The sequence below is a fragment of the Arvicanthis niloticus genome, chromosome 20 (genome assembly GCF_011762505.2).
Source record: "Arvicanthis niloticus isolate mArvNil1 chromosome 20, mArvNil1.pat.X, whole genome shotgun sequence".
NCBI lineage: Eukaryota > Metazoa > Chordata > Mammalia > Rodentia > Muridae > Arvicanthis > Arvicanthis niloticus.
In genome coordinates, this window is record NC_047677.1 from 45,395,777 (window position 1) to 45,412,599 (window position 16,823).

The following is a 16,823-nucleotide window of genomic DNA, read 5'->3' on the forward strand; positions in this document are numbered from 1 at the left end:
CTGAGGATTTTATTCTATCATCTGACCCAGGGGAGGAGATCTGTTGGAAAAAAAAAAAAAAAAAAAAAAAAAAACATGAAAGTTGAGAGCTTTCCTGACTTTGCCTGGAGCTGGGAAGAGAGGCACGCCTAGAGTTCTGTGGTTTTTCTTGGTGCCAGAGAAACACAGAAGGAGCCACTTCTAAAAGAACACAGTGCTTCTTCTTCATCGTCTTCTCACCTCCCCTGGGCCAGCGCCTGTGATAATTGGGAAGCAGAGTCTGTTTTTTTTTTCTGGGATGGAACCAATCCTGGAAGGGTTGTTGATTGACAGCTGATAGGCAATGTTCTCGAGTAAGATTTTCCTGGGCTGGTGTTAAGCTGAGAACGACACTAAACAACTTCAACAGCCTGCGTCCTGTTAAGGTAGAATTTACTACCTGTTCCCTCTGCGGGTCGCAGCCAGGCCGCCAAAGGAGATGGTATCGCAGGTCCCTTCCTGTCCTCATCACTCAAGGGCTCTATCACGAAGAAAACACGGATCTGAAAACATTTTTTTTTTCTCCACTGCGGTGGGGTTATTATTCACACAGAGAAACAGGCTCAGGACCAGAGATAACTGAGTGAGAAACAAGGAGCTTCACGGAGTCTGGTCTCATCATCTTTGACCTACGGGGCAAATTTATCTTTAGAAAGAGACACGAAAGGACAGAACTGTGTGTGCAGACAGGTTTGCTCTGTTCCCTGAGAACAGAGAGGCTCTGCCCTGTAAGATAATATCCGGCACAAGAATGAGACGTAGTTACCTGGTGGTATCTATGACAGTTTGTTTGAACCACATCCCCACTCTTTCAGATCACATATACCTTTTAGGTTTTTGGTCACACTACATTTTTTTTTAATTAAAAATTTTCTTTTAATTGTTGAGTTTTCACTGTTGTCCAGGCTGATTTTAAAACTGTGGGCGCCACTTCACTATCCTAAATAACTGAGACTGCACGTATGTCCCATTATGTTCAGTTAGCTTTTTTTTTTTTTTTAATCAAATAGATTACAGAAAAGGGGGGAAAAAAAACCCATAGCGCTTCACAGATGCTAAAGGGTCTGACTTGCAAAACTTTGGTCGCAGTTCTGTGTTAGGGTTCTAGTCAAAACATCTCAAAGGCCACAGGTCTAAACACTCTAAAATACTAAGTATAAACAAGCCTATAAAGGAATACACAGAAGAGAAGCCAAGGTAAGACCCAGTAATATTCAGGCTGGTCCTGTATGCTGCTTGCCTTCCTCACGTCTTCTGTGATGTCTGCAGGCTGTTCTCATCTCACCAGAAAACAAGCTAATGCCTAAGAACACAAGACGGAAAGGATTAACAGTGCAAGGCCATATTAGATCCCAAAGGGCAGAGCGGTTCGAGTTGGAACTGAAGCAGCAGGGCTTGCAGGCTGAGCCTCGCAGGAGCGACAAAATTTGAATGAGGTTAGCCTAAAAAACCGTGCAGGGATGCCCTGACGGATACAAGAAGGAAGAAGATGTTAAAAAAGAAAGAGGGAAAGAAAGGAAAAAGCTCTCAGGTATGTCAAGAGGTCTCCACCCACGGGTAGACCAGAAACTGCTTCTCTGCACATCTTATCGCCTGAGGCCGCCCCTCACAAACTTGGCCGCTGCAGGGCGGACGCGCCCCTCAACAAGATGGCGACTGCGGTAGCCCCGCCTCCTTCCACCACACCGGCCAATGAAAAAGAAGCACAAGGACCTGCGCGTGCGCAGTGGGACTTAGTGGGCTGGTCCAGCGAGGGGGACCACACCGAGCAATATGACTAAAAAGAAGCGGGAGAATCTTGGCGTTGCTCAGGAGGTGAGGGGAGAAGTCGGGTTCGGGTCACGTGGTTAATCGGTTAATCGCTGTGTTCCGACGCAAGGGGCGTCGATCGGCCCGGCGGCTTGCGAGGTCGAGGGCCAGAGGGAGGAAAGCGAGGGTGACGTGGCTTTGGGGGAGGCTGTGAAGGGAGAGGGCCCGGAGAGCCTCCTGAGGTGAGGGGGCATGACCCGGAGGTGAGGGGTCACGATGAGGAAGGCAGTGATTAGAGAGCCCAGGAGCCGAGAACTCGGAGGTCAGGGGAGCCCCAGGGAGACAGGCCTTTTGGGTATTCCAAAAGGAGAGACCCGGAAACTAAGGGGAGACTTTAGCCAAAAGGGACAAGTGGGTACCAAAGGTGAGGGGACTGTCATGGAGCTCAGACTCAAGGATGAGTGCGCGTCTATCATCCAGTATATTGCTGGTGGCTTCAACGTCTCTAGAGACGGGAAGTTTTTCCTGTGGGATGTCAAACTTGTAGCCTGGATATTACTTCGAGAATCTTGGGAAATTTGCAAAGATTCCTAGAATTGATGTTAGGGAAGACCTTTAACATATCATGTCATACATGGAAAGAAAGTCATCTGATGCAAGTTTCGCGTGTGTGCTCCACAAATCCTTGCATGTCTGTCCTGTTTGTACAGACGAGGGGACTGAGGGTCTGCGTGGAACTCGGGGGTTGGGCATGGTGGGGCATGCTTATAGTCCCAGGACTCAGATCTAAGGCTGTAAGATTGTTCAAATCGAGCCTGGGATACAGAGCAACACCTTGTCCCAAAGAGGGAAAGGAAACGAAAAGACGGAAGCCAGCTTAAAGTGGTAAGGTGACAGAGCACAGAATGATGCCCGGGTGGGCTTCCCAGAAGGCAGGACGCATTTCCTCTCAGTTACAAAGAAGGCACGTTCAGCCTGGGCCCTTAGGCCACAAGTGTTGGAGTACATTTAGGCATGTGACACAACAGGTTTGTAGATGACAGCATCAGGCTTCAGTGTCAAAATACTGGACACCCCGGGAGCATCCTCCCAGAGGCTACCTATTCAAAGATTCTCAAAGACTCACCCTGAAAGCTTGCAGAACTGGAGGTATTCACTGTTCCTTCCCAGTAGGACTTGAGTGTGTGTTTTAGATAAGCTATGCATGTCCATTCGAACACAAGTGTTCCTCAGAGCCTACATCTAAGGAAGTTCAGCTGTCTGCCTGCCAAAGGATCATTCCAGCTGTGCCTGTTGACTGTTTACCCTAGGAAGGTTGGGGATGGTCACAGATTCTCACCAAAGGAAGTGTCCAGCTTCTCTCAATACCACCTGTTGTGTGCACCTCTGATTTAAATGCGCATGGCTCCATTTCTGTGGCTGTGGAGAAGCCCTCATCCCTGTTTGTAAAGAAAGGCCTTCCAAGTGTGGGCTGTTGGGGGAGGAGCGCCCACACCCCTGTAGGCTGCCCCATACCTGTTCTTTAAAGAAGCCCAATAAATTCACTAGGACAAACTTAGTCAGAATTGTACCTTAGTTCATCACTGAGACTTTTGGAGGAGGGGTAGCCATTGCTTATGTTTCTCCCTGGGAAGGAATTTTAGCAACCTGAGATGCTTGTAGTAGCACTGCCTCTCCGCCTGGGTATTGGCCTGCTTGGTAGGTTAAAAAAAAAAAAAAAGTTGGTGATGTGTTTATAAAAAGATAAAGAGGGGCCGATCCGTGGTGGTACACGCCTTTAATCCCAGCACTTGGGAGGCAGAGGCAGGTGGATTTTTGAGTTTGAGGCCCAGCCTGGTCTACAGAGTGAGTTAAAAGAGGAGGGGTTATGCTTTATGGGGGTGTGATGAGGTATGGGGAAGGGGATGTCTCAGCAGGCTTATGCCCAGGCATCCCTTCGCCCTGAGGGACCAGCCACACGATGGTATAGTATAGAATAGAGTTTATTCAGGGCATGGGGAGGGGAGTTAAGAGGGTAGTAGAAGGAGAGAGAGAGAGAGAGAGAGAGAGAGAGAGAGAGAGAGAGAGAGACAGACAGACCGAGACCATGAACACATGAAGAGAGGGGGATGGAAAGGGGAGAGCAAAAGAGAAGCAAGAGAGCAGGAGGTGAAGAGAGAGCATGAGAGGGAGGAGGGGGCAAGCAGCCCCTTTAATAGTGGGCCAGGTTGTTGCCAGGTAACTGGGGCGGAGCATACCTGGCTGTTGCCAGGTAACTGTGGGGTGGTTTAGACAGAATGCTAACAGTTGGGATTGTGAATGGCCTTCTAAAAACAAAAACAAACAAACAAAAAACCCCCCAAAACAACAATAACAAAATGAAAGTGTGCGTGCATGGTGAAAAGGTGGTGCCTGGGCAGGAGCATAGACCTGATAGGCTGTATTGGAGCACAGTGAGCTGCCATAACAAAAACCCCAACCTCAGATGCGGCAAGAATGCAAAAGCCCTGGAGCAGAGGACAGCAGACCTTGTGTAGAAAGTGAACCAGTACCTAGTTTAGGCTTTGTGCCCAGGGTTGCCTCTTGGCGACTCTCTTTCTTATTCCCAGACTACAAATTTGCCTCCTGGCTTGGTGTTTCTGTTGCCATCAGATCACTGCCAGCGTATTCGGAAAAGAAAGTGGCAGCCCGCAGAAGTCACCTGAGAGCCACTTCTCCAGCCGAGGCTGAGTGAGTGCGGCTCTGCCCTATGTGAGCTGTCGTTGGCATGACAAATGTCCTTTTTATGGGCTTTCTAGTGCCATGATTTTTGCATTTTTGTGCTCTTTATTGGTGCTTTTGCTACTTCAAGGGATCCGTAAGCACGGCGCAAACGTGCTGTGTAGTGTTCCGGGACTGTGACGGGGCTATGAGGGACAATCGGTTTGTTAGATTAGTCGTTTTCAGGCGCAGAACAACTCGGCACCGCTTGGTACTTTGGGCAGTGAATTCAGTGCTAATGAGAACGGTCCATTTATTGAGTAAGAGCTGTTTAACAGAAACACACATCAGAGAACACTGTATATGGATTAGTTGATGAATTTGTTGATCAGAGCTTTATGGAAGCCCAGCCCACTTCATTATTTGCTAATTAATGTTTGCTCAATGTTAAAGAATATAACATATTCTTTAACATATAATATAAAGTACTGGGGGTCAGAGAGATGGTTCAGTGGTTAAGAGCACTGGCTGTTCTTGCAGTGGACCAGGGTTGGTTCCCACCATCCACATGGCAGCTTACAATCTCTCGCCCTCCAGTTCAAGGGGATCTGATGTCTTTTTTTGGCCTCTCTGGACACCTGACATGTATGCGGTACACAAACATATAAGTGAAACATTCGGAAACTATAAGTAAATCTTGGGGGGAAATGAACTATTGTGGCTAGTTATGGTGACATATGTGGCTAGCCTGTAATCCCAGCACTCGGGGAACAGAGGAAGAGCAGGAGTTCAAGACCTTCATAGCCCAGCCCGTGCTACATGTGATTCTGACTCAAATACACAGACAAAAAAATAGAGTGACCACATGATCAGTCTGTCTTAATACAGAAGCAGCCGTGGACACTCTTGTGAGTGTAGCAGCTCTGGTAAGACATTAAAGTTAATTGTGTGCTTAGAAGGCTGATGTAGGAAGCTCATGAATATAAGGTCAGCGTAGACAACAACCTTGAGAAAGATCTTAAAGACCAAACCCCCTTCTTCATAAGAAGAGGAGGCGGCATATGTTCGGTCCACAGCCCTTCGCTTGTCGGGGTTCTGCCATCTTAGCAAGATGAGGACCACCCCACTGGTACGTTCTTTGTCAAGGAGAAAATAGAGGAAGTGGCCACTGCATTAAGGACTCTGGGCCCAGACTACCCACTTTCTATGAAGCAAGGTACACGCCCCCATACCTGCCAGGGCTGTGGGGAAATGGGCTGGGCTCATCAGCTGAGAGGCCACATGCTGAGCTGCAGCCTGATTCCCAGGGGAGAAGGGGCTGGCATGGAGTAGGGAGCAGATCTCACACCTTTCCTCACCCGCGTGGCTGTCAGGTGCCTGGAGCGCGCCTGGCACAAGGTAGCAGAGGACAGACAGCTGCTCCTTCATCTCCCCAACTGTCTAAATCTGCCCCCTTCTTCCTGCTTTCATTTCCACATCTGTAACGTGGAGGAGGAATGCCTGTCTTTTGTCAGGCTGACACAGATCAATCATCTGTCTGTCTGTCTGTCTATCTCTCTACCTACCTACCTACCTACCTACCTACCTACCTACCTACCTACCTACCTATCTACCTATGCTAGGGCTGGAGCCCAGGGCTGCCTGCCTGCTATACAAGTGATCTACCATTGAGCTACACCGTCAGCTTTTCAAGTGTTTGAGTCTGACACTACATGTATTCTCTTAGTGTTTTATATGGGAGCAGATCTACCCGTTTTGCAGCCTTATGTAGAGTGCTGGCTAGTTTTTGGTCAGGTTGACACAAACTAGGGTCATCTAAGAAGAAGGACCTTCAAGAAATTGCCTCCATCACCTTGGCCCACAGGCAAATCTGTGGGGCATTTTCTTGAGGAATGATTTGAGGTGGGAGGGCTCAGTCCACTCTGATCCTGCGATCTCTAAGAAAGCAGACTGAGCAAGCCATGAGGAGCAAGCCGGTAAGCAGCACCCTCCATGGCCTCTGCATCAGCGCCTGCCTCAGGTTCCTGCCTCTAGTTCCCTTCATGATGGACTATAAACCTTAAGTTGAAGTTAACCCTTTCCTCCCTGAGTTGCTTTTGGTCATGTTGTTTATCACAGCAACAGAAGAGCAAACTGGAGCGGAGCTTGGTACCAAGATCATGGGTTCCTGTGGTGGCAGACCTGACCATATTGTTTAGGGAGGACTGTGGAAGCATTCAGAACCTTGGGCTGGAAATACCACGAGTGATCAAATTTAATGAGCTGGTTGTTGGAGCCTGGAAAATAACCAAGGGCAGCACAGGCCATGGAAACCTGGCTTGTAATGTTTCGGGGCAAATACAGGACTCGGTCAGGACTGACCGTAGGCTGTTTTGTATTGAGAACATGTGGCTCTGGTCAGGTGTGATTTAACAAGAGCCCAGCACAGTAGGCAAGCCCTCTAGCACTGAGCTCCGTCCCCAGCACACTTTACCGCCCGTACAGATGTCTGCATGGATGATTTAGACATTGGTAAATATACAGATGTATAGAAACGTATGAGACTGTACGTATCTTTGGTTTTGTCTCTAAGGTGACTTTTTGCTGGGATATTCAAGGTTTTGAAACCTGTAACCCTGGGCCTTCTCAGAGACCTGGCATCTGGCTGTTCTCTGCCTCGGCTTCTGTTGCCCCAGTGGGTCTTGAGTATTGAATGTGCACTGATGCTCTGTAGCAGTAGATATTGTCCTCTTATTAAAAGTCTTGCGCTCAGAGCTAGTGAAGTGGTGATTTAATCAAAAAATGTTTGTTAATCTGACGAGTGCAATAAAAGCCCACAAGTGAGATCTCAGCACCTGCAAACAGCCCTCACTTACTTGTAATGAAACAGTTACCAAGCAGGTGGCCTTCACTCAAGGGTGGCCATGAGCCAGCTGTGCCAGGTGGTCACCTCTAGTGTAGCCACCACCACCACCCCCCACCCACCCCCCTGTATAACTCTCCAACTTTGCTTCCTTTAGAGGCCTGTGAGACTCAGTCAGAAATGACTGACTGTGTGTTAGGTTGGACGGGCAGAGTTCGGCCCAATAGGTTACTTGCTTGCATTTTGAACTGTGATAGTAACTGGCCTTCAGCCTTCTGCCACTTGGCCTTAAGTTACTAAGTGTGAGTCTCAGCTGCCTCCTCCATTTGCAACATTAGTATTTGAACCCAGTGCCTTCTGCATGCTTGGAAGGTGCTCTGCTGCTGAGCTATGTCCCCGGCTGACATCCTGAAGGAGATAACTTGGCTAGTTTGGTCCCTAGTACACAAATCTTGTCCATTTGGAAAGTTCTTGTCTTTCGGGTTTTAGAAGTCTGGAGTGTGTGTCTTAATGCACACGGGAATGATGGGTATGCTCCTGCCCTGGTTCAGAAGCGCAGCTTTGTTCAGTAGCGGGTACTTAATAGCAGGGCTAGTGTTTCTGCATACCCTTAACTGTGTCCACAGTCACAAGACAGCTGCCATGTAGCTCAGTCATCACATGATTCCACCATAAATCAAGACTCTTAACTAGCCAAGCGTAAACTCCCAGGAGTCTCCCAGATGACATCTGGAACACCTCATTGCCTGAAGCTGAGTTGTGTGTGACCCTGGCTGTCAACAGCCTTTTTTTTTCCCAACATCTGCAGTGGAGGTGAGCTGAGTAGAAGAGCGGGGTATCAGCCCTGGACTGGCTAGCTAACAGTATCTTCAGTGAGAGATAAAAGCACGTGGGCAGCAGTTAGTATCCCCTGGTTCTCAGCAGACAGACTGAGGACAGACAGGACAGGTGGAGGCTTTGGGAAAGAAATGGTTTAGCCTGCATGAACTGTGACCACTGTTAGTCTAAGAGTCCTAGGATGAGCTATGCATGATCTGTGGGAAAGCCCCCAATCTCCTGCGACAGGGCGACAGGCAGTGTCTTGGCTGGAAGGAAGTACTTACCCAATCAGCCTATGTGGCAGGAGGCAGTGTTGATTCCAGGTGGGTGTGGAGTCGGGGTCGGGCACTAACAAGGAGCTGCTTTGCTGGGAGAGTGGCGTGTGGGCCGTTCAGGGCCTGCTGACCATTAAATGAGCCGCACCTGCTCAGGTGGAAGCGACAGGTCGCTATTGGGCAGGTGATTCTCTCGGCAGCCTGCATCTGGCCCCGCTCCACTTAACGGGGGTCAGGAGACTAAAACCTCATTACCTAACACTGCTGGATGTCAGCATGTGTGGAGTGGCTCTTTGCCAGCGTCTTAATTAATGAATTCATAAGGCACGGGGCGGATGCCAGCTCTTGAAAAGTGCTTTGAGCCTTTCAGCGATGGAGAAGCTTTTGCCAGTTTATGGAAAAATAGATCTGGGGAGAAAGAAAAGAAACCAAACCCCAGATTCCATTTTGGCCTAGAGCAGCTGAATGCTTAGGGCAAGGTCTGGCCTGCAGGGTGACTTCCAAAGCTGTATAGCTCCTCCCTGTGCTGACCTTGGCAGCTTTCCTGGACCACAGCAGCCCTCATCCTCACGAGCTGGGGTGGGGTTAGTGTTCAGATGGGTGGTCCCCTTGGCTGTCACTAGTCACTCACCTATGAGATACTGGGAGGCTCGCTTTCCTGGCCTGCTCTGCCTGGAAGAGAAACTTTACACCAGAACTATTGATTTGGGGGTCTCTGGTGGTTTGCTTTCTTACCGACAGTCCTGAGAACCTCCTCCACGGAAAAATATCACTTAACCAATGTCATGGAGATCAGCCATTTAGGTTTGAGCTGGTTACCTCAGAGATAAGGTACATTGTCCCCTGTGCCATGGCTGAGTGGCTTGGAGGCCACAGATGGAAAGCCCCAGTGGCACTGCCAGGGACCATCTGGGTAGGCGGTCTAGCGCCTTTATCCATTACAGTAAACATCCCAGGGCTCCTGATGTGTGAAAATGAGTGGATTTCTTGGACCAGCTTCCCAGGCAGTGAATTAAAAGAGGAGGAAGCTTTGATGCCCTTTGGGGATGGGGAGGGAGAGGGTTTACCAGGCACTGCTAGCCCACACACTTCCTTCTCCAAACTCGATGTGTGTTGTGTGCATTTGGGAGGGTACTTTGACAGTGTGGCAATGTGGGGGAGAGCGTGTGTGAAGGGACAATCAGCTTAGTATGAAGACAGACGCCAGGCTCCTGGCGCCTCTATTTCCCAGCACATGGATCCCAGGCAGGCCCTTCCAGGCAGCGCATCTGTTGTGTGAGAAGAGACCAAGCACAGCCAGGCACAAGGTCATTCTGAGGAGAGGATCTGTTGAAGCCAGACCAGCAGACTTCCACAGGTTCAGGGGCTGTGCGGGACTGTTCTAATGTCACCAGTCCTTGCTGGTTGTGGATGTTTTCATTAAGGGTGGGTGCTGGAGAAGACCGAAGGACCTGGTCCCTTCCAGCCGTGCAACCTCTGCCAAGCTGCTGAGAGTTGGCCCTCTGCACAGTAGTGACAGCCCCTCTGCAAGGTGGTTACAAAGTAAGACAATGTCTGCAGCTACCTGTCCGAGGGCATGGGGGTGGAAGTTACCTCCTAGGCTAAGAGTCACAGCTTTCTACTGTGGGGTGATGGGGTCAGGGGACACACCTGAATAAGCTGCTTCCTCACTGTAAGTCTGCCTGTCTGTAAGATGGGGACTCTGGTTGTCTGCCCTCCTCCTGTGTGTGGAGTGTCTAGAACAGGGCCTGGCACCTGGGCAGTGCTGCAGATGTGCTCCAGGTGTTGTATCTACCTTGTGGGCTCTTGGTTCCCAGTGCTGCCCCTTATGACCTGATCCAGACTCATGACACCATCTAAGTCCTCAGTACCCAGCCAGCTCCTGGACAGATGGGTGGGGCATGCCCCTCGACCACTGCCTCAAACACCACCACCCCCTCCCCCCAGCCCTTTTCAACCGCCTGTCACTGGCTGGCCAGAAGCTCCCAGGAGCCAAGGCTCTTGAAAGACAGGAAACTCTAGAAAACAGAGTGGGCGGTGTGGCCTTGAACCAAGCAGCAGGGGAACCTCTGCCCTTTCCTGGTAAAGTCTGGCCTGCAGGTAGCTGCAGTGGCTGAGGCTGGGCCAGGCAGTGCCTCCCCGCTGTCCAGGTGCTCTGTTGAGGGTTGTATTCAGTTTTTCACTCTCCTACTAAAGAGCTCACGGCTCCTGCTGACTCTTGCTTGTCAGAGGAATAAAAGCTGCCCATGCTCCTTGGACAGCCCTAGAGCTGGCACCCTGTGGGGCCTGACCTGACCTGTGCAGGGGCAGCTGTCTGTGCAAGTGGCACGAGTTCCTGCCTCTGAGGAGCCTATTTGGGGCTTTGATTCCTGTAGGCTCCATCCTCTGAAAAGATGCCTCCTGGGGATTTCAGAGGAATTTTACAGTTTCTCTTAACACAGTGGTTTTACAGTGCATAGGACCCCAGGGAGACTTGCCTAAAGCTCTGGGAGTAAGGCTGTATTCCTGTCAGGGAGGGGCTGTTAGTTTGGCCTGGGGCTGGGCTCTATTGCCCTCACCTGGAGCAGACAGCGGTGCTCAGAGCTGTGGGCTGGGGAGGGAAACCCTGGGGAGGCCCTGACATCCACTTCCTGAGGTTCTCCTGCCCTTCAGCTGGCTTGAGTCCTCCTCAGATGCAGATATCCAATGGCCTCTTACCCAGACTACAGTGCAGGCCTCATGTGCAGTAACCATTCCACTAGTCTTGAGAGTTGAGACCTCCCCTTCCCACCCTATCTCTGCTTCTCCCCTGCCTCCAGACAGGCTTAGCTACTGCCCAGTCACTGCTGGGTCCAGGCTAGTCTCTACAAGAACAAACTGCTAATGTGGTGCCTCCAAGCTTCTTGGTGCCAAAAGTGTGTGCTCAGAGACTCCAGCTCCACCCTTGTGTCCCAGGTCCCTGCTCCTCCTAGAAGACTGCCAGCCTGCTTAGCCACGGGTTCCTCTTCCCTCTGACACCACCTTGTTCCTGGGTGTAAATACAGCACTTGGATGTTTCTTAATCTACCAGGAGACACCCATTTGCCAGGGCCATGCTGCCCCCTTTAGTTCCAGGCTAGTCTCAGCACCTGAGTGGCCAGTGGCCATTCTTCTGCCAGGCAGGTGCTCTGGGTGGCTCCATGGCCTCCCTCTCCACTGGAATAGTTCCCATCTCTTTGTTCGAACCTCTTTGTGCCACAGTCCCCAGGATACTCATCCTACTCCAGCCTTACTGGGTGACAGGTCCCCGTGCTGCCTGCATTTCCTCAGAGGACCACTGCTTCTCTGGGCCTCGGCTGAGCTCTGCCTGGGGCTCTGTTGGTCTCACCCTAGGGGCCCCCACACCTGGTCTCTGCCACTTGAACCCATCCCAGCATCATTCCCCAAAAGATTACAGAGCTTGCCAGTGTGCCACGTTCTGGGCCTGGAGAACTCAGGGTGGAGGCCCTGCTGTCCCTCACCCCTTTGTAGACAAAAGACCAGCCAGGTTCTGCCAAAGAGGCCCCATCCCACTGCTGCCTGCCCACAGCAGCAGGATTTCCCTGCCACCCTTGAGCCCACTGCCCTCAGTCTTCTCCTCGGCTCAGAGCCAGTGAGCCCATTCTCTAAGCGCAGCCGGCACTAAACACCTGGGTGGACGCTCTTCCAGGCTCATCACCCTCACACCTCTGAGATGTCCGCCACCTGAGGACAAGTGACCAGTTACAGCTGGAGCCCTGTAGTGCACTTCACATGCTATCCCATTTTTAAGCTCCCAGCTTTCAGTCCAACTGCTGGCCCAGCCCTGACCCTACTCTTCTAGACTCTTCCTGAGATCTGTCACTTTATTCTGATCCTAGCTGCTGGGCCTGGCTTCCTTTGGCCTGAGGGCATGGAGGGAGTGACCTGAGGAGAGCCAGAGCCCATAGTGTTCAGAGCCCATGTGCATGAGAGCTGGCAGTCCAACTGGGGACTTTCTGTAAGGTCCTTTTTCTGGTCTTTTCTTGCCTTTTTGACCTGTCTTTTGGGTTAAGTCTGTTCTGCAGCCACCTCTGTGCCCCCCCCAGTCACCTCTAAACCAGCATTAGAACCATTCCCTTCCTGTCTCCACAGCCTGCTTCCTGGACTCTCTGCCCCAGTACTAGTTTCTGACTTTGCCTTCTGCTGCTGGTGTCTAGTCTCCTTCTAAGGATGAATCTGCTGCTGGCTGAGAAGCCTCCTTCAGGCTCAGCACGCAGCCCTCTGCACTGCCCCACCCCGAGCCTACACGCAGCTGTGAAGAGCGCTTACTATTTAGAAGGGAGTCAGAGCTGTCAGCAGGACATAAATATTCATAGAGGGAGGTCAGAACTCAGTCCCTAAAACCTTGATTTGTGTTCACCCATTTAAGCCTCATTAAAAAGTGGCAAATGAAAGTGGGGATATTCAGTGTAACTGCAAATAAATTGGGCTTGTTCAGATAAAGGCCCCTGACTGCCAGCCCCTCAGGCCCTGTCCAGAGCACGATGGCAGAGCAGCTTGGCCACAGCCTCCGCCGTAAGACTGCTCAGCAAGAGCGCCCGGCCTCACTCTGGGACAGTGACCACTTGTTTGGCCACCTGGGCACCCAGAGGCATTCAGGGTTGGAAATCCTTAATCGGATCCCTCCCTAGGCCCTGCCTAAAGAGTGGCTTGGAGACTGAACCTGGGCTGGATGTCTGGAGCAAGCTGCATTAGCTGTGTGCACACAGCTGTTTTCTTGTTTTAGTGAGCCCAAGGTTTTCAGAAGTCAGTATTATAAACTCCTAACAGTTTGTCCCCTGCCCCAGCCCTTCAGTCTGACCACACTGAGGTGCCACTCACTCCAGCCACACATAGGAAGACTACAGACCAGGCCTTTTGGGCACAGAGGGGGCAGGTAGCCTAAGAAGCTGCAGACTCAAGCATTCTTGGGGCCTGGCAGTCAAGGTGGCCAGAAGTACCTATATCAGACTGTTGTCTCCATGCCTGGCTCTCCTGTGTTCACCTCCCTGCAGTGCAGTTCAAAGAAGGCTTGTGGCCTCTCTGGGGACCGCCCGGGTCTGCTGGCTGAGGCTGGTATTCATCAGCAGAGAAATGGCACATGCAGTAACCTGGACACTCTGCAGGTTATTCCCACTCGTGGAGCTCTCCTGACTCTGCTGCAGGAAAGGAGTTGATTTTTTTTTTTTTTTTTTTTTTGGACTCACCAAAGTAACTGACCCAGCATTGTCTGAGATGGCTGTTGGCCAGGGAAGAAGACAGAGGCCCAGGGACTTAACTTTCCTGATTTGCAGCCCCAGACTAGTGGCCAGACTCTGAGCAGCCTGCTTAAGAGGGAAGATTCTTCCAGGGGTAGCTCCAATAAGGAGTGGGTTTGAGACCAACAGAAGGGTGACCCTGTGACTTGTCAAAAAATATTCCATTTAGGGAACCCTATCCTTCCGAAATTTGCTGTCTCCTGGGGATTTGGTTAGGGTGGATGAAGTCAGAGATGAAAAAAGTGTTATAGGGACCCAAGGAGCCGTCAACACATCCAGCCACCAAAAAGCAAGGTGCTAGCCAGCCAAGACCCAGCCAGAGAGGTGACCACTTGAGATACCTGGAGACCAAGAGAAAGCCAAGTGTGTGACATGGCACACAGTAGACAGTCCTGCTCAGCATCTTACAAACTGTGTTCCCACACCTGGGGTAGTTTCTCTAAGATCCCATCTCTGACCTGACAGTACATGGGAGCAGGTATGGCTGGCAGCTTTCAGAAGCTCAACTACTTTGCCATCGAGTTTTGCTGACCTTGGTGATAAGCAACATTTCTGCCCAAGAGTCACATCAGAGAGAAACAGAAGTGGTTTCAAGTTGCATTTTTTTCACCAATTTTTATTGATTCTCAGAAAACTGTCTCTGGTGACAACACAGACTGCACTGTTATCTACAAGGAGGCACCATTGACATTTAACTCCCTCCCTCCCACCCCACATGGAATGCTTGGGACCTGGTACTGGCTCTGCAATGCTTTTTCCCTTGAGCGCACCATAGGGCAAGGGCTACAGGGTGCCAGGCTCTAGTGGAAACAACTGCTGTTCTGTTCTTGCGAGACATAGCTAGCCTGGGGTTCTGCTTCACCCTCAACCTGTGCCTGCTTCAGAGGGTCAGAAGCAGGCGACAGCCACTTCTTGTTTCCCAGGACTCAGCCTGGCAGTTCAGCTTGAAGTACTCTGTCAACAGCAAAGCTGGGCCCTGCCCAGCACAAACATGGGGTGCGCGGGCAGGGTGGGGACCTAGAGGTGAGGCCCTGTGAAGTCCAGTGTCAAACAAGGCTGTGGAACTCTGTGCCTTTGTCTCTTTCAGATTGATGGGCTAGAGGAAAAGCTGTCTCAGTGTCGTAAGGACCTAGAGGCTGTGACCTCCCAGCTCTACCGGGCCGAGCTGAGTCCTGAGGACAGGTAACACCTCTGTCCAGTCACCACCCTCTAACCCAGGGCAGAATGGTCCCTAACTTTTGAGCTTCAGCTCCTGTGCCCTAAGATCCTAGGTTTGACCCCCTTATTCAAACAGACAAGAATTACTGCCTCTCCGGTTAAGACAGGAAAGGGGGGTCTGAGCTGTAAACTCCTTCCCTACAGGAAGTCTCTGGAGAAGGAGAAAACCACCCTCATGAACAGAGCCTCCAAGTATGGTAAGAAAGTTCCCTCCTGTTGCCAGCCTGGTCCTGGTACCCGGGAAGAAAATGGTGTGTTCGTGTCTCTCTCTCTCTCTCTCTCTCTCTCTCTCTCTCTCTCTCTCTCTCTCTCTCTCTCTCTCTCTCTCTCTCTCTCTCTTGTCCAAAGGAGGAAGCAATAGATAGGGGTCTGTATTCTTTGGGATGTCTAGGCCATGTCCAGAAGAAAGGCCCACACTCATAGACACTGGATTCTGTAGCTCATGCCACACTCCACCAGAACAACCTAGATTGGGAGTGGTAGAGGCTAGTCCTTACTTGGGGCAGGAAAGGCATTCTGTGGGTGGAGCGATGCTGCCACCTTCTGGGTGCTAGAAGCATGTCAGGTAGAGCCCAGTACCCCTTGCCCTGAGGTGAGGACTGTGGCCTGCAGATGTGTCCCCTCCCATCTCTACTCAGCCCAAAGCCGGCTGGCAGGTCTCCTCTTAGTCCATTACACAGGTAGAGGTGGTGGCCAGGACATCAGTTTAGCCTTTGCAGGTAGAACCTGTACACAGTGGTGACTGTAGCTGAAGAATATCAGATGTACCTTCAGGCAGCAGAAGTTCAGGAACTGTGTGAGCCCAAGGAGGCCCTGCTGTCCTGAAGACTCCTGAAGGAAGATACTGCAAAGATACCCTTAGACAGCTGAGAGGATGTGTCTGCAATGGCTTTCAGGCATGGCCTCACACACACCATGCTGTACTCAGAGAAGTGGTTAAGCAACTCAGGCCTGCTCTCAGGTCTAAATCTAGCTAAAGGATTTTGAGGGTCTGGGCAGATCAGGGCCAAGGCCGGGTTTTGGAGGGCGACAGTGGCTGGAAGGAGACACTTCTTTTCATTAGAATGTCCGTTCTGGGAAGCAGAAGCAGCTAGGTGGGCCCCAGTGTTCTGTTTCCATCTTTTTCCTCCCAGAGAAGGAGCTAAAGCTACTTCGACAAGAGAACCGGAAGAACATGCTGCTGTCGGTGGCCATCTTCATAGTCTTCGCCCTGCTCTATGCTCACTGGACTATGTGAGTCAGACATCTTCAGCCAAGCAGGTTCCCTTCCACTCTCTAAGGAGGGAAGGAGGGAGCAGCCTTTCAAGCTCACGACAGAGGTGGGGGGTCTTTCCCCTGTGGTTGCCCAGCAGCTGTAGCTGAAGGGCATGGTACTGCTTCCTTCTATTGCTTAGTAGAGAGACAATAAAGAGCCCCAGGCTCTGCTGTCTAGTGAGTAAACACTTCCTGCTGACTAGGTGAGGGTCAACAAGGGAGGCTCTCTTGTCTCAAAGATGAAGGGATGTTCTAAAATTCTTGTGTACAGTTCAGGAGGGAGGAGGGAGCAGCTGGGAGAGCAGGCACTGTGCCATCTGCAGCTCCAGACTACTCTGGGCCTGTGATCACCACTCAGAAAATGCAGCATGCACGGGAAAAGCTGACTTCAGGTGGAGGTTCCAGGGGCATGAGGAATGATCTCCTCTTCCAGAGACAGGCAGGGCCTGGGAGGCCTGCAGGTGCTAGTGGCCAGCAAGAGCTATGGCAATGGCCAGACTGACAGGGTGACAACAGCCAGTGAGTAGAGCAGGACTGAGGAGGAGGCCAGTCAGGAACAGCTGATGGGTTCTACCCTAGCTCCACTCACAGTAGAGGGCCCCAAGGGAGGAAGAATGCTTGCTGCGGGTACAGCAAGTACACACAGTGCCATCCTGGACACTCAGGAGCCCACCAAGTAAAAACAGGCTGTGAAACATGAAGACAGAATCCAGC

General features: G+C 51.1%; 1 protein-coding gene across 1 annotated transcript; it reads left to right on the forward strand.

The window, feature by feature from the left end:
• Nucleotides 1–1,692: 1,692 nt before the first annotated feature.
• Nucleotides 1,693–16,297, forward strand: Ccdc167 (coiled-coil domain containing 167). Its single transcript, XM_034524143.2, has 4 exons — nt 1,693–1,833; nt 14,725–14,819; nt 15,000–15,052; nt 15,989–16,297. Exons 1-4 carry the CDS (start codon nt 1,792–1,794, stop codon nt 16,090–16,092), a joined length of 294 nt encoding a protein of 97 aa, XP_034380034.1. The 5' UTR covers nt 1,693–1,791; the 3' UTR covers nt 16,093–16,297.
• The last annotated feature ends 526 nt before the right edge of the window (nt 16,298–16,823 follow it).